The sequence below is a fragment of the Schistocerca nitens genome, chromosome 2 (genome assembly GCF_023898315.1).
Source record: "Schistocerca nitens isolate TAMUIC-IGC-003100 chromosome 2, iqSchNite1.1, whole genome shotgun sequence".
In the NCBI taxonomy this organism is placed as follows: domain Eukaryota; kingdom Metazoa; phylum Arthropoda; class Insecta; order Orthoptera; family Acrididae; genus Schistocerca; species Schistocerca nitens.
In genome coordinates this window covers 742,908,494-742,928,859 of record NC_064615.1, presented here as the reverse complement: position 1 = coordinate 742,928,859, position 20,366 = coordinate 742,908,494, and the positions used below count along the sequence as shown (strand labels likewise).

At 36.8% G+C, this 20,366-nt stretch overlaps 2 protein-coding genes across 2 annotated transcripts in view; one reads left to right on the top strand and one right to left on the bottom strand.

The window, feature by feature from the left end:
• Positions 1–20,366, top strand: part of LOC126236961 (heterogeneous nuclear ribonucleoprotein R) — a 179,829-nt gene that overhangs the window by 36,540 nt on the left and 122,923 nt on the right. Inside the window, exon 2 of the mRNA XM_049946662.1 lies at positions 18,656–18,802. The gene's annotated coding sequence lies outside the window, so the exon portion shown is untranslated. The remainder of the gene's footprint in view (positions 1–18,655; positions 18,803–20,366) is intronic.
• The window catches only part of LOC126236960 (uncharacterized), a 62,363-nt gene that overhangs the window by 8,123 nt on the left and 33,874 nt on the right, over positions 1–20,366 (bottom strand). Inside the window, exons 4-9 of the mRNA XM_049946658.1 lie at positions 16,470–16,614; positions 16,230–16,359; positions 12,583–12,748; positions 9,957–10,137; positions 9,690–9,807; positions 1,044–1,284 (exon numbers count right to left, since the gene is read on the bottom strand). Coding sequence (XP_049802615.1) covers positions 1,044–1,284; positions 9,690–9,807; positions 9,957–10,137; positions 12,583–12,748; positions 16,230–16,359; positions 16,470–16,614 — 981 coding nt within the window. The remainder of the gene's footprint in view (positions 1–1,043; positions 1,285–9,689; positions 9,808–9,956; positions 10,138–12,582; positions 12,749–16,229; positions 16,360–16,469; positions 16,615–20,366) is intronic.

The window sequence follows — 20,366 nt, the reverse complement described above, 5'->3', positions numbered from 1 at the left end:
CCATAATTTGATATTCTATTCTGGTGAAATGCAAGCTACACCTACCAAATAGTTAACTACATTTTCTAATGATCATCTTTCAGTATACAAGTCAACTAATACATATGGAGTAGGATCTCCCATTAGCATCATCTAAAAAATGGTTCTAAATACATTCAACTTTTAAACAGTTAAACCATTAAATTTAAGAGCAGCAATGCATATATTGAAATAGATGCCGAATAATCTATGCTGATAAAAAAAAGAGAGTAATTAATTTACCCTTATTCATTGTAGTAACTTATAAAATGCCCCCTGAGAAAGCTTCGGTTTTCTTAGCTGTAAATATCTGACAGTTGAAAAGCTGAATGAAGCTTTCACACTTTGGTATGGTATTGCTAAATATTTGAAAGAAAGAAATGGGATCAACAGAAAAATCAAATAGTAGTGTACTGTTCAAAAGATATGTTAGTTATCCTTTGAGATACATTAATTATCTGACAAGAAGTTACTAAAGACAGAAGAAATATGTCATTAACAGTAGTGAAGCAAAAACACATACTGCATGAAAAAACCAATGTCTAAAAAATAAGACCTACCTGACAGGGAGCTAATGACAAATAGATACACAACGTGTAGTGTTGGCTTCCATGGCTGTTGCCAGTGCTAATAAAATTTTTCAAGTTATGTGATCACATTGTCAATATGTAAAATTCTCCAATGTTGAGTCAGCAAATACTCTGAGAAAGGGAGTTTGCAACAGTGGCCAAACGTTGCCGAATTCTACATTTTGCAATGTGGTCCCATACCCAGAAGAATTTTATTGACAGGTACCAGTGCTAGTCTTTGTCCTGCATAAATGATAAAAGTATCAGGGAGGGAAAAAACTATGATGGCATGCAAATAGCCAGTAGTAGTATATAAAGAACTAAAGCTTTTCAGTATGACTTAACAAAAATGGTTACGAACAGCCACAAAAATAAAAAAGGTGTCACACACATCTCATTTGGTCAGCCTAATATTTATATAACATGTGCTACTAGGTTGAATATAAGAAAACATACCTGGTTGTTTAAGCCTTGCAAGGTCTTCCACTTTGTATTTTCTTGTGTTCAGCTGTGTCTTGTATGCAAATGGTGCAAAAAATGTTCTGTTTGTGAATTTGTTGCGTTCCCAGTATGTTCCAGCAGACCAGATACGGCTATCACCCATGACAAGAGCAAGTGTCTCTGCAATCATCTGGTCTTCTGTCAGCTCCTTATCTGCTACTCGCTTTCCTGAATATACTTCCTTAGGATCAGAAACCTAAATAAATGTAGAAAGTAGTCAACATTAGTTAATTACAGAAAACTGAAAGTAGTGCTTTTTACTTTTTGTTTTATAGCTTCGAGACACTAATTATGTAGAGCCCAAAAGTGTGTACTCATAAAAATAATACAATTTTTCTATAGTATTCTAAATTAATTAATTAGTTATCGGCATTTTGGGAAGATGCAATCTCCAATATTTGCTAGTTTATAAGTGCCAAAATTCCACTTGTTCCAGCAGGACAGATAAATTTAGCACTGAAATATCAGACATAATTCAAGGAAGAATGTACTACAAAAGAGAGTGAAAGACACTCTCTTGCACTCAGGGAATCGATTTATTAGTTTGCAATAAAAAGCTCTTTAAATTACAGAACAACAAGTTAATTACATATCTTAAGAACTTTGTATGGGTAAACAGAATGTCCATTACTGAGCTTCTTCTATCCCCACCATGCGATGTGTTTCTTTAAAGTAAATTATGTTCTGAAACATTACTGTGTTTTACCTTTTCTCTCTGTCTTTTATTTTCAGAAAACGATGTAAATTTTCAAATACAGCATCAACCACCATTCTGAATTTGCTAAATTTTCTTGAAATGAAATCAAACTTTGACATTCATATCAAATATTTTCATGTTACACTATCCTAAATCATGTTTTTGCTTCCCTATTCTAACTTGTCTTTTCTTACATATTATATTTACACTCATAAAAATCGTGTTGTGAGCTCACAGTTTTTGTATTAGTTCATGCTGTCTTTTTAAATTGCATGCCCAAATCTCTTATACTGTAAGAGAATTTCCTTACACATCACGTGCAAGATTTTGTCTCAACACTGTGTTAACACTATTGTGGGTGTGAGTGACAACAGAATTTGTCTTCATTCAATCTTTCTGAAGATTTAATTTTATTAACCAAAGATGAAAGTGTTCAGAAACATTTAAATAACTGAAATACATATTCCTATGTTGGAATGAGGAAGACAAGAGAAAGAAAGATCTTTGGAGTCTACTAGTTGCTGTATTTACCCCATTATAAAACGAGGTTTTTTCCCAAATTTGCCATTTGAAAGATAAACTGTCGTCTTCTATTTGCAGATTAAACTATTGCAGGTCAACATTTTTACATTGTTTTGTAGAGTATATAGGGTAGTCTTACATTTATAGGGGTTGTCTTGCATTTAGATATAAAACTTTCACTGTTGAGGTCACAGGCAGTATTAATGTGATGAATTTGGAAGGACAGGGCTTGTTAAACAATACTCATGTTCCATCATGCTCAAGATTTCCTGGTATGCCAAAGTGCTGGACACAGTATTGGTGTTACTCAAATAAGCACAGGACATGGACTCGCACAGCACTAGTGCAAGAGATATGTGAGAAACTATAAACTAGCCACTTCAACAGTCTATTGCTCTGATTAAAATTTGACAATTTTGTGAAATGCAGGAGGAACTACTATTAAATTGTTGAACAAGTTTGCAACAAACATTCTCATATACGTATGGGTACTGTATACAAACAATAATGCTGATTTTTAAGTAAAGGTGATCCTCAAAAACGGAAATTTTGTCCTTAAAGAAGTTTGTTGATTCAGAACCCAGACTAGTGTTTTACATGATTATGAGAGATTACAGTGAATTAAACTAAGTAGATTGTGAAAAGAAATTCAGTCACTGTTCATGTATTGATACCAGCTTTAAATCAGCTTTAGAACATGGTGACATTCAATTAAAACACGAAGGAAAATTAATCCCAAACGAAATCTCTAACAAAGGAAAGGAAACATATTAAACTGACTGCAATTGTTATTGTGAGAATAAATTACAATGGCAACACCCATCATGGAGATAGTACCAACAACACCACTAGATTGTGGGATGAGCAGAAGTTCTAGAATGGGACTGAATCGTAACTGCGATTTTTTATTAAAGTATAATGTAGTGTTGTTACATATGACCTGCACACCAGAAGATATTGCAGTCTGCTTTTCACAGTTGCTCAAGCTCACTACTATGTAGGGTTAGAGGGGGGAACAGTGACATCAGCTTGGCTGCGAGCTAGGATGCTGGCGGGGAGGGGTGGGGTGGGGGAGGGCAAGCAGCAAATTTCATTGAGTTGCCAACCATGGGACCCTGTACCATGTACTTCACTTTTTATGAACCTCTGCCGTATCTATACTGCAGCCTGCCTGAAACCATTTATAGTCGCAACTGAACTTCCTTTAAAACTGGACAAATATTAGACAGTAGTATTCATTTATGCAGGAGATAGTAAAAGTCTTGATAGGGGCCAGTGGCGTACTTATATGTTTCTCGGTGCAATGTTGTTGTCACTGTGATGTATGAGAGGAATGAGTGGAGATGTGTTGAGATGTCTCAGCTGCCGATTCTACACAGCCAATGATAGAGCAGTGGGCACGCGATATGTTTGGAAACAAAAGACACTGAACATTCTTACATCACTATAGAAGTGAAATCCAATGTGTACTCAGAAGAAAACAGCTTTGTTCTCAGGATCCACCATAATGGCAACCTCAGAAATAGCAATAGATTCGAAGATATAAATTTCACAGCTGTAGTACAGATGATGATGATTAAAAATAGTGATACCACAGACTATAGGGTTCGTAATCAAAAAAGCTAGAAAAGAAAATGTTTTGAAAATTAATGTTAACTATTCCTTTTTGTTTATTTTACCTCTCCTAGTATTATAAAAATGTAGACAATCTATAAATGGCGTAAGTTTAGAATAGGTATAATGTTAACTTTTTGTCAATAAAAACAGTTTGTAATTTTGATTAACCAGAATATGTTTATAGTCTGGGAGACGAGTCTTTGGTATTGACAGCTCGGTAGCGTCTTTCCGTTGGCTAGCGACCGCAAGCAGGCAGCCAATGACGGCCTGACTTTGAGCGGGTAGCAAGGGCCACGTTGCCGCTCTGAAACCCGGTCGCGCGCGCTTATGAAACTTACCAGTGTCTCGCGTGCAGGCGGTGCGGTCGTTCGTCGTTTGTCTGAAGTTGAATTCGCAGTTTATTTCGTTTTTGTTGTTTTTAGTGTTTCTTTGTTTATGTTTCGTTGTAAACAATGTCTAGTGCGGCGGATAGTACCAGCCCAACACAAGAAGTGAAACGGAGGAAGAAAAGTGTGCTACACACCCAGGCCCGTGAATTTGTGTGCTCTGTGAGGGATTACTTTGAGAAAGAAAAGGACAAAGGTGGACCCTTAATTCCTGTTGTTCAGGTTGTGAAGAGAACTGCAGCAGCATTGAAAATAAGTAAGAACACTGTTGTAAAGATAGGGAAAGAACAGTATAGTGTAGATTGTGACGAGAGTGGCACAACAAAGCTGCACACACCAGGAAAGAAGTGACCGAGAAATAAGCAGGTGACAGCTTTGGACGATTTTCAGAAAGACGCTATTCGTCGTCATATATACAGATATTATAAGAGAAGGGAACATCCCACTCTATCTAAATTACTGGTGTCGCTTCAGAAAGACGATCTTTTTAAAGGAAGCAAATTTTCATTGCGTACAGTGTTGAAAGACATGGGCTTCAACTATTCACTGTTTAACGGACGCAAAATATTAATGGAAAGGACAGATGTAGTTGCATGGCGGTGCAGATTTCTGCGCAGGATCATGGGTGTGGAATTCGAAAGTATAGTGTGGTTAGATGAAACTTGGGTCAATGCCAGCCATTCTTTACGTAGAGGCTGGAATGATGGAACGCCCGAGGGGACAATGGCAGTGCCTGTTGGCAAAGGAGGGCGTATTATTGTCTTACATGCAGGAACATCGAAAGGTTTTGTGCCAAACTGCTTGAAAATGTTTCGGTCAAAAAAGACGGGAGATTACCATGAAGAAATGAACAGTGTAGTATTTCAAGAATGGTTCGAGACATCGCTTATGACGAATCTGACAAGTCCATCAGTGATTGTTATGGACAATGTGCATTATCATTCCGTTGTTCACGATAAGGCACCAACCTTGGCAACAAAAAAAGACGATATCATTCAGTGGTTGAAACGGCGAAAAGTAGATTTCAGAGAAGATTTAAGGAAGGCGGAACTGCTCGAAATTGCGGCACAAAAGAAACCCCAATTTCCAACATATGTAATTGATGAGATTGCTAAAAGGCACGGGCATGAAATCGTTCAGCTTCCTCCATACCACTGTCACTTCAATGCAATTGAAGGAGTGTGGGCGCAGATAAAAAATTACATTGCTGCAAACAATAAAAAATTCACGATCTCTGAAGTGGAAACTCTCCTTCCAGCAGCTATCAATAAAGTGACAAGCGAGATGTGGGCTAAAATTGTAAACAGCACTGCAAGTGCCATCAGAGAGGCGGCCAAAACCGAAGGGGTTGTGGAAGAATGCATCAAAAATTTAATTATACATCTGGGAGAGAGCAGTGATAGTTCGAGTAGTGCTGAGGAAGACAATGTCAAATCAGATTCTGACAGTGATGTGAGTGGTGTTTTTCCATTACAGTAACTACAACATATTCAGGAATGTAAGGAGGGAGTTTGCTATCGATCTACAACCAGATCATCATATTGTGAGTACTTTCTTCAGATTATAACTCTTAATAAACTGACCAATTATTCTGTAGCTTGTAGTAGAACAAATTAATAATGCTAATACTTAACAATGGAAACCAAAACTGCTAATGTTCAACAACTTGCGAAAATAGTTTTCACTTCAGTTGTGAAGTTTAACAAATAACTTTATTATGTTTCAGCATCTTAGATACTTGTACTAAATAGCTCTTATCAGTTTTCAAGTTAATATATTTCAAGCATCAACTTTAAATAAATTCACGCGTACCAATACGACTTGTATTTTGTCTCGCTTTTATTTCTGCTGCTAGAGAATGCGTGTAGCAGACAGGGCGCCGCGTGCTGTGAGCCACGTTCGGCAACAGCGCCGTCTGCCCGCCGGAACTGTCAGTACCAATCACTCGTCTCACGGACTATAAAAATAAATTTTTCTTGTGGAGCATCTTAAAAAAAAAGGGGGGGGGGATGTCATCTTCTACTTGGGTAAACACAATAATTGCAATATTGTGTATATTACACAGTGATTGTGAAATTTACCTGTATGACAATTTAATTTAAATAATGGTCAGAATGGAAAGGGAAAAAGAGGGAGGTGGGGTTCCACAGGCAGTAATGGACAAACTGAGGTAAAAGTGAAAAATGGGTTATGGAGAAGTGTTAGAAAGAAGGGAATTCAAACTGAGGTAAAAGTGAAAAATGGGTTATGGAGAAGTGTTAGAAAGAAGGGAATTCAAAAGGCCAAAATGGAAAAGAGACAACAAAGATCAGAAACAAAACAAATTTTCAATATTATTTAACTATTTTTGTCCCGCTGAAGAAATAAAATTTTTAGCTGATGCAAACGCTTGGGACACTCGACAGATGTGCACAATTTTGCATTTTTTGGTCATTCAGACTGCTATATAATCATGACATATTTAGTTTCATGATCTAAAGAAGCCTTTCATGCACATATGTTGACTGAAATAATATATCACATTTGCAATGTCATCATGGAGATGTGAAAACTCTTCCCGAGGAAAAATTTTAGAACTCCTGGGCAGTTTGAACGCAAAACAATTTGTCTTATAAACGGGAATTTTATTGCAGGTTGATGAGTTCCATCTACACATGCTCATGGGTGCTTTCAACTAAGAAAGCAAATGGTTTCAAAAACAGATGGCGCAATTGGCAGTGTCCTCAAAATGTTTAGAAGACTATCCTTTAATTTTTTTAATGTCACAATGAATTCTCAAAAACTCATGTATTCTTTAACAAGTGAGCTTAGTGAAACATATGGTGCTTTTTTTGGAATTTGTCCTTCTGTAATGCTATTCTCATTTTAAATGCATCCCAGCAAAATCAGAAATATGCTGTTTCTCACACTACAACGTCTTACTGTGGGCAGCGTGCAGTAAAGACCATGTAAAACGTAAGGTCTGCAATCCATTCTGGAAGCTCTTAATTTTCATTCCTGCTTTCTTTTTACCTTCAGAAATTCAATAATTTAGCAGGAGTTAATTGAAAATTCATTCCAATGCATGCCCCTAAACTTAACCAATGTACTTTTCAGTAATACATGCAGTGTTCATACTCTTCGTTTAATTCCATCAAGAGCTTTTGCAACAGACAGAATAATACTGTGTATGACTTCCGAAAACTTTGTATTCGTACCACCAATTTTATCAAGTGCTCCGTGCCAGAAAACTTAGCACAAAGTCCTTCTTGATCAACAGAACAAAGAATCCTGTACAAATCATCTGTCGATTGCTGTAATGTTTTGCTCAAGCACCATCCACTAAAGCTTTAATTCTTTCTGAATGGTGTTGTAATGTCACTCCAGAGGAAGTCTACGGTACACGTTGATTATATGACTGCATAATAGGTTCTGAGAATTCTCAAACTTTTCTTCTCACGATAGATTCCTAGACTGTTTCTTTCTGTGCAAACAGCCACTGGACCCGTGAACTTCATGTATAGCACAGACAAACAGTGATAGATGAACGGAGCTGACTCCACAACTCTGTCAAACTGAAGAAGTCTTGCCAACAGAATACTGTCATGCCATACTGCTAAATGAAATGTTGTGCTGTACCAAGTACTTCCAAGAATGACCAAGCAAAGCTAAGATGTAGTGAGTAGTGCCCAGAAAGGCTGAGCCTCGGTCTTCAAGTATGCAGCACATGTGCACCCACACAGTTTTGCACACTGTAGCTGACCCTGATCTAGAGAAATAGAGTGACTTGCTCAGAGACAGTAAGGAGGTAGGAAACAGTGGAAATGTACAAGACAAGTTTGAGAAGTTTAAAGAATCACCACCAGACATCAGCTCTAATGCAACAAGGTTCCTGCATAAGAACCGAGTATCCTTTATGAATAAGCTCGTCATGTGTTAGTGCTCTGGGTAGAGATCTGTGGTGTGGATGTGTCTCTGGCGTTGTTCCTGCGTCATGATTTGTTAGAATGGAAAAAACTGATATTTGGAGCAGTGATTAAGTACTGTGTAAAGAAAGTTATGAAAGCAATGTAGATTCATTCAACTGTTGCCCCTTCATATTCAACTGTTGCCAAACGGACAAATGAGTTTGAATTTGTTTGGGGCAGCTCAGATGATCACATGTGTAGTGGTCGACCAAGATGTGCCACTACCCCAGAAATTATTGCAAACTGCATAAAATGGTCATGGAGGATTGCTGACTGGAAGTGCGAAAAATTTGTGAAGCTGTAGAGATGTCATCTGATTGGGCATATCACATTAGACAGTGGAAATGGATCTGAGAAAATTATCTGCTAGGTGGGTGCCATAAATCGTAACACAGGATTAGAAACGAATCAGAATGAAAACAACCAAACAATGTTTGATGCATTTTCACGGCAACCAACAAGATTTTGGTCTGCAACCACAGATGAAATTTGAGTGAACTGCTATACCCAAGAGACAAAAAAGGTCAAAGCATTGGAATAATGTTGACTTACCACTATCAAAGAAAGCAATGGTAATATCAGCCTGGAAGGTCTGGTGTAAGTCTACATCTACATCTACATTTATACTCCGCAAGCCACCCAACGGTGTGTGGCAGAGGGCACTTTACGTGCCACTGTCATTACCTCCCTTTTCTGTTCCAGTCGCATATGGTTCGCGGGAAGAACGACTGTCTGAAAGCCTACGTGCACACTCGAATCTCTCTAATTTTACATTCGTGATCTCCTCGGGAGGTATAAGTAGGGGGAAGCAATATATTCGATACCTCATCCAGAAACGCACCGTCTCGAAACCTGGCGAGCAAGCTACACCGCGATGCAGAGCGCCTCTCTTGCAGAGTCTGCCACTTGAATTTGCTAAACATCTCCGTAACGCTATCACGGTTACCAAATAACCCTGTGACGAAACGCGCCACTCTTCTTTGGATCTTCTCTATCTCCTCCGTCAACCCGATCTGGTGCGGATCCCACACTGTTGAGCTTACAAAAGGATTATTCTGATAGGTCATCATCTTGTTGACACATCAGCTGATTTGACTCCATCAGGCTTTCACCTCTTCCCCAAGCTCAAAATTTTCCTTGGTGGGTGAAGATTATCTTCAAACAAAGAACTGACAGCCAAAGTTGATGGGCATTTTGCTGGCCAGGATGGATCTAATTTTTGAGATGGGATCAAGGCATTGGAACATCGCTGAACCAAGTGCATTAGTGTACAGGGAAACTACACTGAAAAATTAAGTTTCATTGAGATACTTCATTTCTTTCCATTCCATTCCAAAAACTTTTCAAACTTCCCTTATATAAGAGCTATGTCAGTTTGGAAAAATTTTGTACGATGAAATATCTTTTCAAATGTAATCTTCAAATAACTAACCTGCAGGAAAGCACTAATGAAATTTGCCAAACGGACAGCCATTTTAGCTTCATTAACAAACTGCTCCTCTGCTCTGCTAGCAAAATCCCCCGGTAACGTCAATTCTTGTTTTGTATATCTATAAAAGATACAATCACACAGGCATTACTATTATTGATCATAATTATGTAATTTAATGCACTTCATCTTATTAGCAGAACAATGTAAAGAGAAAACACAAATTCAAATATCTTGTAAGTATTTAAATGTACTTTTATGCCTGATTACCGTGAACAAGTTTTTGGATTAACACCATGTATGAAACGAAGTGCCTCATCAATGTTCATCTTGTTAGTATGTATTGCAGCCGGTCCAGTGGAAAAATTACGGTATTCATAAAAACGCTCTAAGTACATCTCACGTGTATTAGGGTCTGCACGTTCCCACTGCACAGGCATCTTATGGACCCCTACAATATAAAACATGATACAGAAACAAAAAATATTTGCATGTCTGAAGTTCACTTAAGCTTCGATTAAGGAAAGAATACAGCATCATTAATTATCATTTAAAAACACTAGGTGGGTTATAAAGTAAAAACAGAAACAAAGAAATGTCAACTCATGGGCATAAATAATAGTAAATCAGTGTTTCAGAATCTGGAATCCATAAATAGTAACCCACTGGGCAAGATACTGCTAGACTGAGAAAGTTTTGTCTGCATCAACCGGTGCAACACCCCATGCTTTACATGTCAGCAGATGAGCCAAACTGTAACTTATAGCAGTCTGATACTTGCAGAAATACCATGAAATATGCAAAAGAATACATGAGTGCCAAACACCCTCACAACAGAACTTCATGCTTTACATGCATTTCAAGTTTTTGAAAAACATTGTGACAAACAAGTGGATTGTTTCCATTGGTTGTTTCTCCATCCATAAAAATTACCAATTTTTTTTTGCAAAGTTTTATCTTCCACACAGTACTTCCTTAAAATTCTCAAAATCCTATTTAGACTTATTTTCTCTTTTATTTATTATTCAGGTTCCTATTTCAAGAGCTTTGATCCATTTGTAAAATTAATTTTCATTAGGGCACCGTTAATTAAAAGTTACAGATAACTGAAGTTAGCACAATAGTTCACTACAAACAAAAACCCAGGAGTGATCTACACCATTTGAAAATTAAGCATTTCCACTTTCCTGTAAAGTATTTTAAATTAATTAATTATCTTCAGAACAATTAAACTGAAATTCAGCACCAGTACCATTTGCCACTGCAGATTTTGTTAAACTCTGCTAGATTCTGGACACTGACTCTTACTTATGCTATCTTAAATTTTCTGTTAAGTTTAACATACAGCATTAATTGATTAACTCACTAATTAACAATATCATGTAATTGATTTTGTTTTGGAATATGGCACCTATTCAATTAAATGTGGGGATTCACAATACAGAAGAAAAATAGGGCCAATGTACTTTTATAAATTTGTAACCAGCATCATCTTCTGTAATGCAGAATTCCATCTGTACTTGTAGATCTTCAAAAACAGTGGATTCCAACCTCGAAAATTTTCAAAGCATTGTATACCTATCAAAATATCAATTTGTTCTTACACCTGTCTATAAGTAGTTGTGCATCAGCCGAAAGTCAGTCTGCATTTTGGAAGTGAATAGTTAACACGTATCTTGGAGGTGCTCTCTGTGTTTTACTCAAACCATAATTACGTAGATTCTGCACATGAGAATACACAATATGTTCACAGCAAAATTCAAGAACTTTAAAGTGAAAAAGCATTTGCTCTGATTACAGTACCTCTAATTAATGAACACTGTGATTGAACTGTGTTGCACTTGTCAGGAGGGTGTAATGTTATTGTCATTGAAACTAGCTATTGTTGGGCTCAGTAAATCAATTCATGGATTCATTTAAATGAACCATCAAAGAGTAATTATATTTTATAAACGGAAAAAGGACTGTGCTAAATGTGAACTGTGTCATTTTGTAGATAAATGTGAACTGTCTATTTTCTGCCCCATTGATAACTTTATCACTGTGATTGCACAAAGTGATATGTAAACTTGCTCTAAATATTTTTTGTAGTGTAAAAACTGATCATTGTAGTAAATCAGTGAACTCCACAGGGAATAAAGTACACATTAATGTCAACTAAATTGTTGGTGTCAAGTACATTTTTGAACGCCACCAGTACATACTGATGGGAACTTCCAGCTTCAAGGTGACCAAGAAGAGCTGTTACCAAGCTGAAGCTATGAATTACAAGTCAGTAATGTCACAATGTCGTTATCAGGAGAAACAAAATTGGCATTCTAGGGAATGGAGCGTGCAGATCCCTTAATCGGACAGATAGGTTAGAAAATTTAAAAAGGAAAATGGATTGGTTAAAGTTAGATACAGTGGGAATTAATGAAGTTCGGTGGCAGGAGGAACAAGGCTTATGGTCAGGTGAATCCAGGGTTATAAGTACAAAATCAAATATGGGTAATGCAGGAACAGGTTTAATAATGAATATGCAGATGTCCAGTTCCACATTTAGAAGTAATTAAAAAAAGAGAGCCTAAATTCTGCCAAGGTACTGATTATGCTCCACATTCTTTGGACCTGGTAGTCTGGGCAGTGAGGATGCTTTGACAGTTATGATCCATTCAATGCCCTCTGTGACTACAGTTAAATACAATAAAGCAGACCAGTATATTACCTAAAAACACTTACACTCTATGGCATTTTAACACCAGTTTCATTTGTGAAAGATAAGCCTGTCTCACAAGAATATAAAGTAGTTGGAATTTGATAATACAAGAGTGAGAATGGTGTTTCATTAAATTCTTACTTCATATGAATATATTTATAGTTACACTGTGAAACAAACAAATTATGAAATACTTACATCCAATCTTGAGGCAATCAAATTCATTACTGTACTGTTCATCAGAGGCACGCTCCACGATTTCACCTAAATATGGTCGACGTACAACATTGGGCAAGCGAAATCCTGGTCGGCATCTGCACTGATAGCCCCCACGCCTGAAGCCCCAGCCATGAATTGGTTCACACTGGGGGGGAAAAGAATGAAATTAATGGAATGTAAGAAAAAATTACTCTGAAACACAGCAAAACAATGAAAATGAAAAATTAGTAACATTTAATATTTTAATAAATATAGGAATGTAGTATTGCGAGCTTTTGCAATACAACTGGTTTCTATCATATTTCCATTCTTGTAAATATACACTACATTTGTGTTGAATCTGCATTACAGACATGATAGTTTCTTGTTTCTGTATACTTTCAAGTACTTGGTGGGGGAAAAAAAGCATGTCACAGACATTAATGAAAAATCACTTACAGCATTTAGATAGATGTGAAAATCCATGCAAAACCTATTTAATAATAAATAATATAATTTTCTTGACCTCATTACACCTGCTACTATAGACAATGATTTGCAACTGGAGCTGGCTGAAATCTTTTTTGTTAAATTATGGAATGACTGGGTACTGTCACTAAGTGTATTTGAAGAAGCATTGACTGAACGTGTACACAAATATGGTGTCATTCACCTTTTGAAATTCTCTCTTGAAGGTGTCAACAAACATTGGTATTCTAATCTTTAGAACATATGTGTGTGTGTGTGTGTGTGTGTGTGTGTGAGAGAGAGAGAGAGAGAGAGAGAGAGAGAGAGAGATATTTCTCCAATCAGTATCTTATGGTCTGCCCTTACATTATCATTTATCTGTTGCAACAACACACACTATTTCAAAAAATAAATAAATAAAATCCAATACAAAAGACTTGCTGCAAAAATGTATTCCTAAAGTTGCAATATGTCTTAAATGAGATTATCATATCGCTTTTGAACATACAGAAATCCATTACTATACAAACCAGTGTATATATTATTTACATGACCAAAGTGTAGTTTTGTTGTGTCATTGCATATAGCAATGTTGTTGCATATAGTGTAGTACCATAATCATGACAATTATCACTATTTTATAGACTTTATAATATTTCACTCTCAAATGTGTTACGTTTTATCTTTTAAGGGCACAACAGTGTAATTTAGCATTTCTATTATTTAGCTTGCTTGCAGCATAATCGTTCCTAGTTTTATTGCCACTATTGGGTTTTAAAGGGTTCATACACCTTTTGGTAATTTTTTCATGAGTAAATGTGAAACCAGACTATCAGTATATTTAATAAATCAAAGTACACCCGGTGTATCATGCTGTACACAACAGTATCAACAAATGACTATTAGACATTATGAAATTTTATGCAAACTCTACGGGGATGGTCCTCAGTGAAGTGTTAAAACACAGAGTCGGAGCAAACTGTGTTTTTATGAAACCTCAGGAATTGTTATAATTTTTGTCTCTCTGTGTGAAGTGACTCAATAACTGAATGCTGTAGTTGTTTAAAGAAAGAAAAAGTTTCTTTTCTTTTTTTTTATTTTTAAAATCATTTAAGAAAATACTTCTTCTGATATTTAATTGAATTTGTATCTGAACATACTCATTCAGCTCTCAAAATACATTGTGCTTTGTTTTTGTAATCCATTATTTAAAAATATGTATACATGGTATCTCATTATCTCAATCATCTCCAATATCTTTTTGTTCAGCAGCAAAATAGAAAAAATGTCTCATGCAAAAGATGTTTAGCTACTAGTGGTCATTAACCAGCATCATTGTCTTCCTTGTACATTTACAATGTAGGAAAAGATAGGTTGCTATTTACCGTGAAGATGACACCTTAAGTTGCAGGCAGTAACAATTAAGACACTTACACAAAGCTTTCGGTCACAGCCTTCACCAGAAAATGCGAAACACACACCAGTGGTATTCTGGTCCGAGCTGCCGGAGTTGGTGGTCATGTGTGTGTGAGGTGTGCTTGCTTGTGTGTATGAACAGTGTATGTTTCTCTTTTGCTTGATGAAGGCTGTAGCTGAAAGCTTTGTGTAAGTCTTTTAATTGTGCCTGTCTGCAACTTAAAAGTGTCGTCTTTATGCTAAGTAGCAATCTATCTTTTTCTACATTGATGATATTCCTACCTGGAGTTGCCATTGTTTGATTTTCTTGTACATTTGTTCATTATAGAGATATGAACAGCAATATGCCTTTTTTTAAATAGCTCCCTGCATTTTTAATTTTTTTTATTTGGTAATCCACTTCCTCTCCTCAAGATCTGGTATGAAACATATAATACTGTGTCATACATGTGAACATTTTAATAAAAAAAAAAAGGCACAAAATTGACAAACTCTTCCTTACTAGCACATAATACAGCTACCTGGGCTCACTTGTTCATTTGCTGCAGTTGAAGCACACAAGTGGAAACAAAGTTATTGTTACTGTTCTGCTAACTTACATTCTCCATTGGTATATATTTTACTCCCACAAACCTTCAACTGAAGAAGGTTGAATGGATGACTGGTGTGCTTTTTCCTTGTGTTTCCAGTTTTTACTGTCAACACCAGCAAGTTGGTGAGTTACATTACCCTGGGTACCTGTACTGTGTGCTGCTACGGCGGACTTAATAGTCGATTTTGTATTGTGTTTTTAATAATGTCACGCTTACACAAAATGTACACTGTGGTATATTTCTGAACAGGTCTCGAGGAGTGGAAGTGGTTTACCAAATAAAAAGTGTAGGGTGCTATTTAAAAAAGACAACACTTTTTATTTTGCTTCATCCATAAAACTGTAGATTGGCAAATCACTTGGCTCAAGCCTCCAAAGTATCAAATTGCATCACTTTAGTGTTCAACAATTAAAAACTGCTCAGAAATAAACACGTGTTCTCAAGAATTCCACCAAGTTGTAACTCACAGAATTTCCTGTTATATCAAATTCTCCTTCTGTACTATAATCTCACATGAGGGAAGTTTCACTCCTAGAAGTTCTATGTGGCTTGTCTCTAAAACCTAATCATCATGTGATAATGCACAAATTAAAGTCCCATTTTAATAAACCATGGACTTAAAGCAGTCACATGCCATGTATGGAGACATGCCACTTCAAAATTCCACTAGGACAGAAACAAATGACACAAACCAAGTCCTACTTTGTACCCCATATCATATAAGAAAAGGGAATTCCACCTATGCTCAATGCATTCTTTTTTACTGTCAAGCACATGTATCAAAATTGTGAGCGCCTTGTACACAAGCCCTACTCCACAAACCGACTCACCACAAAAAGCAAAAAGCCACTTGCATACTTGTGCATTTCCTCAAGTACTCTCGCCTTGCTTGCGTCACTCCACCTACGAACTACACTTACACAAATTAAAAAAAACCATAATTCATAATATACATGAATCCTGACATTATTATTTCTTATTACCTGATGGTTCTCATCATTAAATGGAAAACTAGGTTATAGGAGAAGGAAACCTTAGTAAAGAAAAAAAAAACATTGTTATAAAAGAGTGTGAGGATTTATTAGTTAATTTTTTATGTTAAAAAAAAAATTTAGCTTTGTCATCAGAAGCTAAAAAATTTGCAGATGGACAAACAGTGAAGTAGCATACCTCAGTGGTGTCCTTCTTGCAGCGGGCTGTGTCTGCAAAACGATTTGGACCATCGTTTCCTTTTCCCTTTGGGCACTGGTTGATATCTATTCTGTCAAAATCCAATTCCAGAACAGCAGCAGCTGTGTACCTTGCAAGGAATAAATGTGAGATATAAATATTGAGCACTGTATGTTTGAAATAACATTGATTGGGGGAACAACAACAACAACAACAACAACAACACTGTCTAGTACTTACTTAGGGTATTCAATGTGCCTGAAGCCTGTATGTCGAGGGTATATATCTGCGATGGGCACAACAGCTGCCACTAACCATTTATTAGAGCGACCACAGTCGAAATAAGGTCTTGTCCAGTTTACAGGTCCAGGATACTCATCAGCTCCTATATAAATGCAGAAAAGAGCAAACATCAAGTCTACACAATTAAAAATTACACAATTCATTTATTATACAACTGTGAGCATAAAACATATGTCTATGAACTAATTATGCAATACACTTGTCAAATCAGTTACGGGATCAAGTCTTCCTAAGGAGAATGTTGTTTCTATGACAGACAGGGACGAACTGCTTGCTTTTACTACACGAAGAGGAACAGTCTGTTCCACTCTCTTCAGAATGTCTACTAGACATATGGCTAAAATGTGTGACACTGGACATGTGCCGAGACCCCTGAGGTTGCCAGTGTTCAGTGCTAGTGAAAAAGATGCTGTAATTATTTACTAGAATCTGTAGCACAGGAAGCAAGGTATAGAAGCTGGTCATCAGTGGCTGCATGACTTAGTCATTGGAGTACTCCAAGATGTAATTTCACAAATCTTGATCCCCTTTCAAATAACAAGAGGTATTAGAAAAAGATTGAGGAGAGGTTGCACATGAGCAACTTACATCAGTGATGGTCATATCACCTCTTGCTCAAAATGCATCTGAAATGGCGCTTAATGCAACCTGACTGCAATGAAACTTACAAACAGCATTGAGTTGCTGAGTATCACACCAAATTCCACTCCGTTTTTTTATCATCATAGGACAATGTTGTGTGTCACAAGAAGACACTGAAAATCCAAAAGATGTTCAGTGAGGAAATACTGGGCATTGAAGAATATCTGAATGTGGGGAAAAACAACAACTACAACTACAAAAGCTACTAGTACTACTACTATGAAAGATGAAAGCTCAGCTTCAAGTTTGAGCTTGCATTAAGCTGTAATCCGCAGGAAGTTTCATAACAGAATACATGTTACTGCAGAATTAATTATTCATTCCAGAAGCAACCCTGCGAAAGTGGGCAAAGAATTCTCTGCCGTATTGTTCATCCCAAGGATGCTAGTCTCCAGGACAGCCTTTGCAGAACTGGAGAACGAAGAGCAGGGTTCTGAGATGCACACAGATAAATCAAATGACAAAATCACAACAAATGAAAGAGATGAATTCTCTGAGTCTAGTTCTTGCACACAGTTAAAATTTATGAGGATACTCTTAAAAGCTTATTTTTGCATAAAATTTTTGTAAGATACACTAGAAATTTAGACAAGTGGTCAACAAGAAAATGGCTAGATTTCTATGCTGGGCTAAACAGCGATTTCAAAATATAAATATGCATTAATTTTGAGGCAAGAATTAATTAATAACTGTTAAGTAATACTTGCCAAACATTGTTCCACAGAACATTACAGTTCTTCAGCCATTTTTATTGATGTCACAAGGCTTACCGTAAGGATCTTGTCCAGACCGGCACAGATAACATACCCGCAGTCTTTGATAATTTTGTGAGTCACCATGAAGACAATACGTGAAAACATAATGATCACTCTCAGCAGTGTGTAACATGATGTTCTGCCGATGTGATTTCCAGATGTAGAATTTATGCACATTAAAATCATTAGCTCAACTTTACAGTCATAACAAATTAAATAAATTTTATTGTGTAACATCTAAGTTTCATAAAGTCAGTTTGTGGTATGGTATTTTAAAACATGTTTGTGAGTAAAGATACATTTCCATGAGTCCAAAGAGTTGTAATTTCAATTTTTTTCATACTATTTAGACGTCTCTTCTAGTCACCATTCACAGCTGCTATGAATTAGACTTTCAGAGGTGTTTGCTAGAAGTAGACTTTCAGAAGACTCAAGTGTCACACTGCTTTTCACTTACTGGTGTCAAAATAGTGTGCACATATGGAATTATTACTCAGTGGCACCTGGATAAGATGAGCAAAGTTTCAACCTGTCAGTTATTTCTCTTTTCTCTTCTGCGACTCCCTTCATTTCTTTAGTCCTTCTTTAGTTTCGATATTTCTTACTTCACAGTGAATTTATCATCGTATTTAAAACCCATATCAAGTATACCACGCACTTTAACACTCACATTCACGCTATTTGCACCATGTACAGTAGCATACATATATATGAAATATGTTACAGGTCACTGACTTCTGGTCAACTGACACTGGTGAACTGCATCTTGTCATCTATTTCTGATCTTCATGAATGAAAATTATATGCCTGCTAATGCTGAAATTTACAACTGTGATCTCGACCTGAGTTTTCATCCATCAGCGTGGTGAAAGGGTAAGACACTTATATGGTTTTTTCTTTTGTTTACGAAGTATGTTCAATAAAAAATCTTAAAATTTTCCTTTGTCGTATGTGAAAACCAAACATGTCTCACAGTTAATACCACATAACTACACGTTGATTTGTGGGAGAAAGGGAAAGGTCAAAAATTTAGCAGAAATCAGCAAGGGTAAGATACGCTGGATTCAATGCCAAAGCATCAACTACAACAAAAGTGGTGCTTCCCATATCAAGGACACTAAAGATTAAAGCTAGAATGTACAAAATTTCAAATCATTAAATGTTTCCAGCGAAGGAACAACATATGAAAATACCAACACAACATTTGGAGATTATCTGGCGGACAGGAAGAGCAGCAATCTGCAGTTGTGCAATGAATGGCAGCTAGCTTTAGATGTAGAAAAATGTAAGTGAATGTGGATCAGTAGGAAAAACAAAACCATAATGTCTGGTTACAGCTTTAATAGTGTACTGCTTGACACAGTCACATTGCTTAAATATCTGGGCGTAATGTTGCGAAGTGATATCACATGGAACGAGCATGTGAGGATTGTGCAGGGGAAGACGAATGGTTGACTTCGGTTTATTGGAGTGATCTATTCTTGAGTACTGCTTGAGTGGTGGGATCCACACCAGGTCAGATTGAAAGAAGACATCAAAGCAATTCAGAAGTGAGCTGCTAGATTTGCTACTAGTAGGTTTGATCAGCATGCAAGTCTTATGTATATGCTTCAGGAACACAAGTTAGGATCCTTGGAGTGGGGTAAAAAATCATTCATTTGAAGAACACTACTGAGAAAGTTTAGAGAGCCAGCATTTGAAGTTGACTGCAGAATGATCCTGCTGCCGCCAACATACATTTTGTGTAGGGATCATGAAGATTAGATATGAGAAATTCAGGCTCGTATGCAGGCATAGAGACACTCGTTTTTCCCCTGCTTTATCTGTGAGTTAAACAGAAAAGGAAATGATTGGTAGCGGTACAGCATATCCTCTGCTACGCAATGCGGCTTTCAGAGTATGTATGTAGATGTAAATGGTGATTACCAATTATGCAGTGGAATACAAAATGTAAAACAACTGGAAGCTTGTAACAAACAACACTGTGCCTTAAAAGGCATCTTATTTGAAAGTAAACACTTCCATCTTTAGAATCTGTCAATCAACTCCACCAAACAAGGACCTCATACAGTTTGTGGGATACTGCAGTGCCTGTGTTGTCCAGAAGCATGATGCAGTGTTGCTTTGGGCATGCATATATGTCTGAATGAGCAGCCACTGCAGTGACTATAGCTGTATGAAACACATGAAATGTATTTGCAGTTGTGAATATGGACAACCATCAACAGTAATATGCAAGTTGTAGACACGTGGTTGATGACATGGAAGTTTGGGTCTGGCTGTGAGGCATGCTTGGATAGCTTGCGATAAGTGGAAAATCCAGGTTCAAGTCCCGGTCTGGTACAAATTGGTGTCATTCTGTTATATAGCTGACTGTTCTCAATATTTACAACTGCAAATACATTTCACGTATTTCGTACAATCTGTTACCATAGGC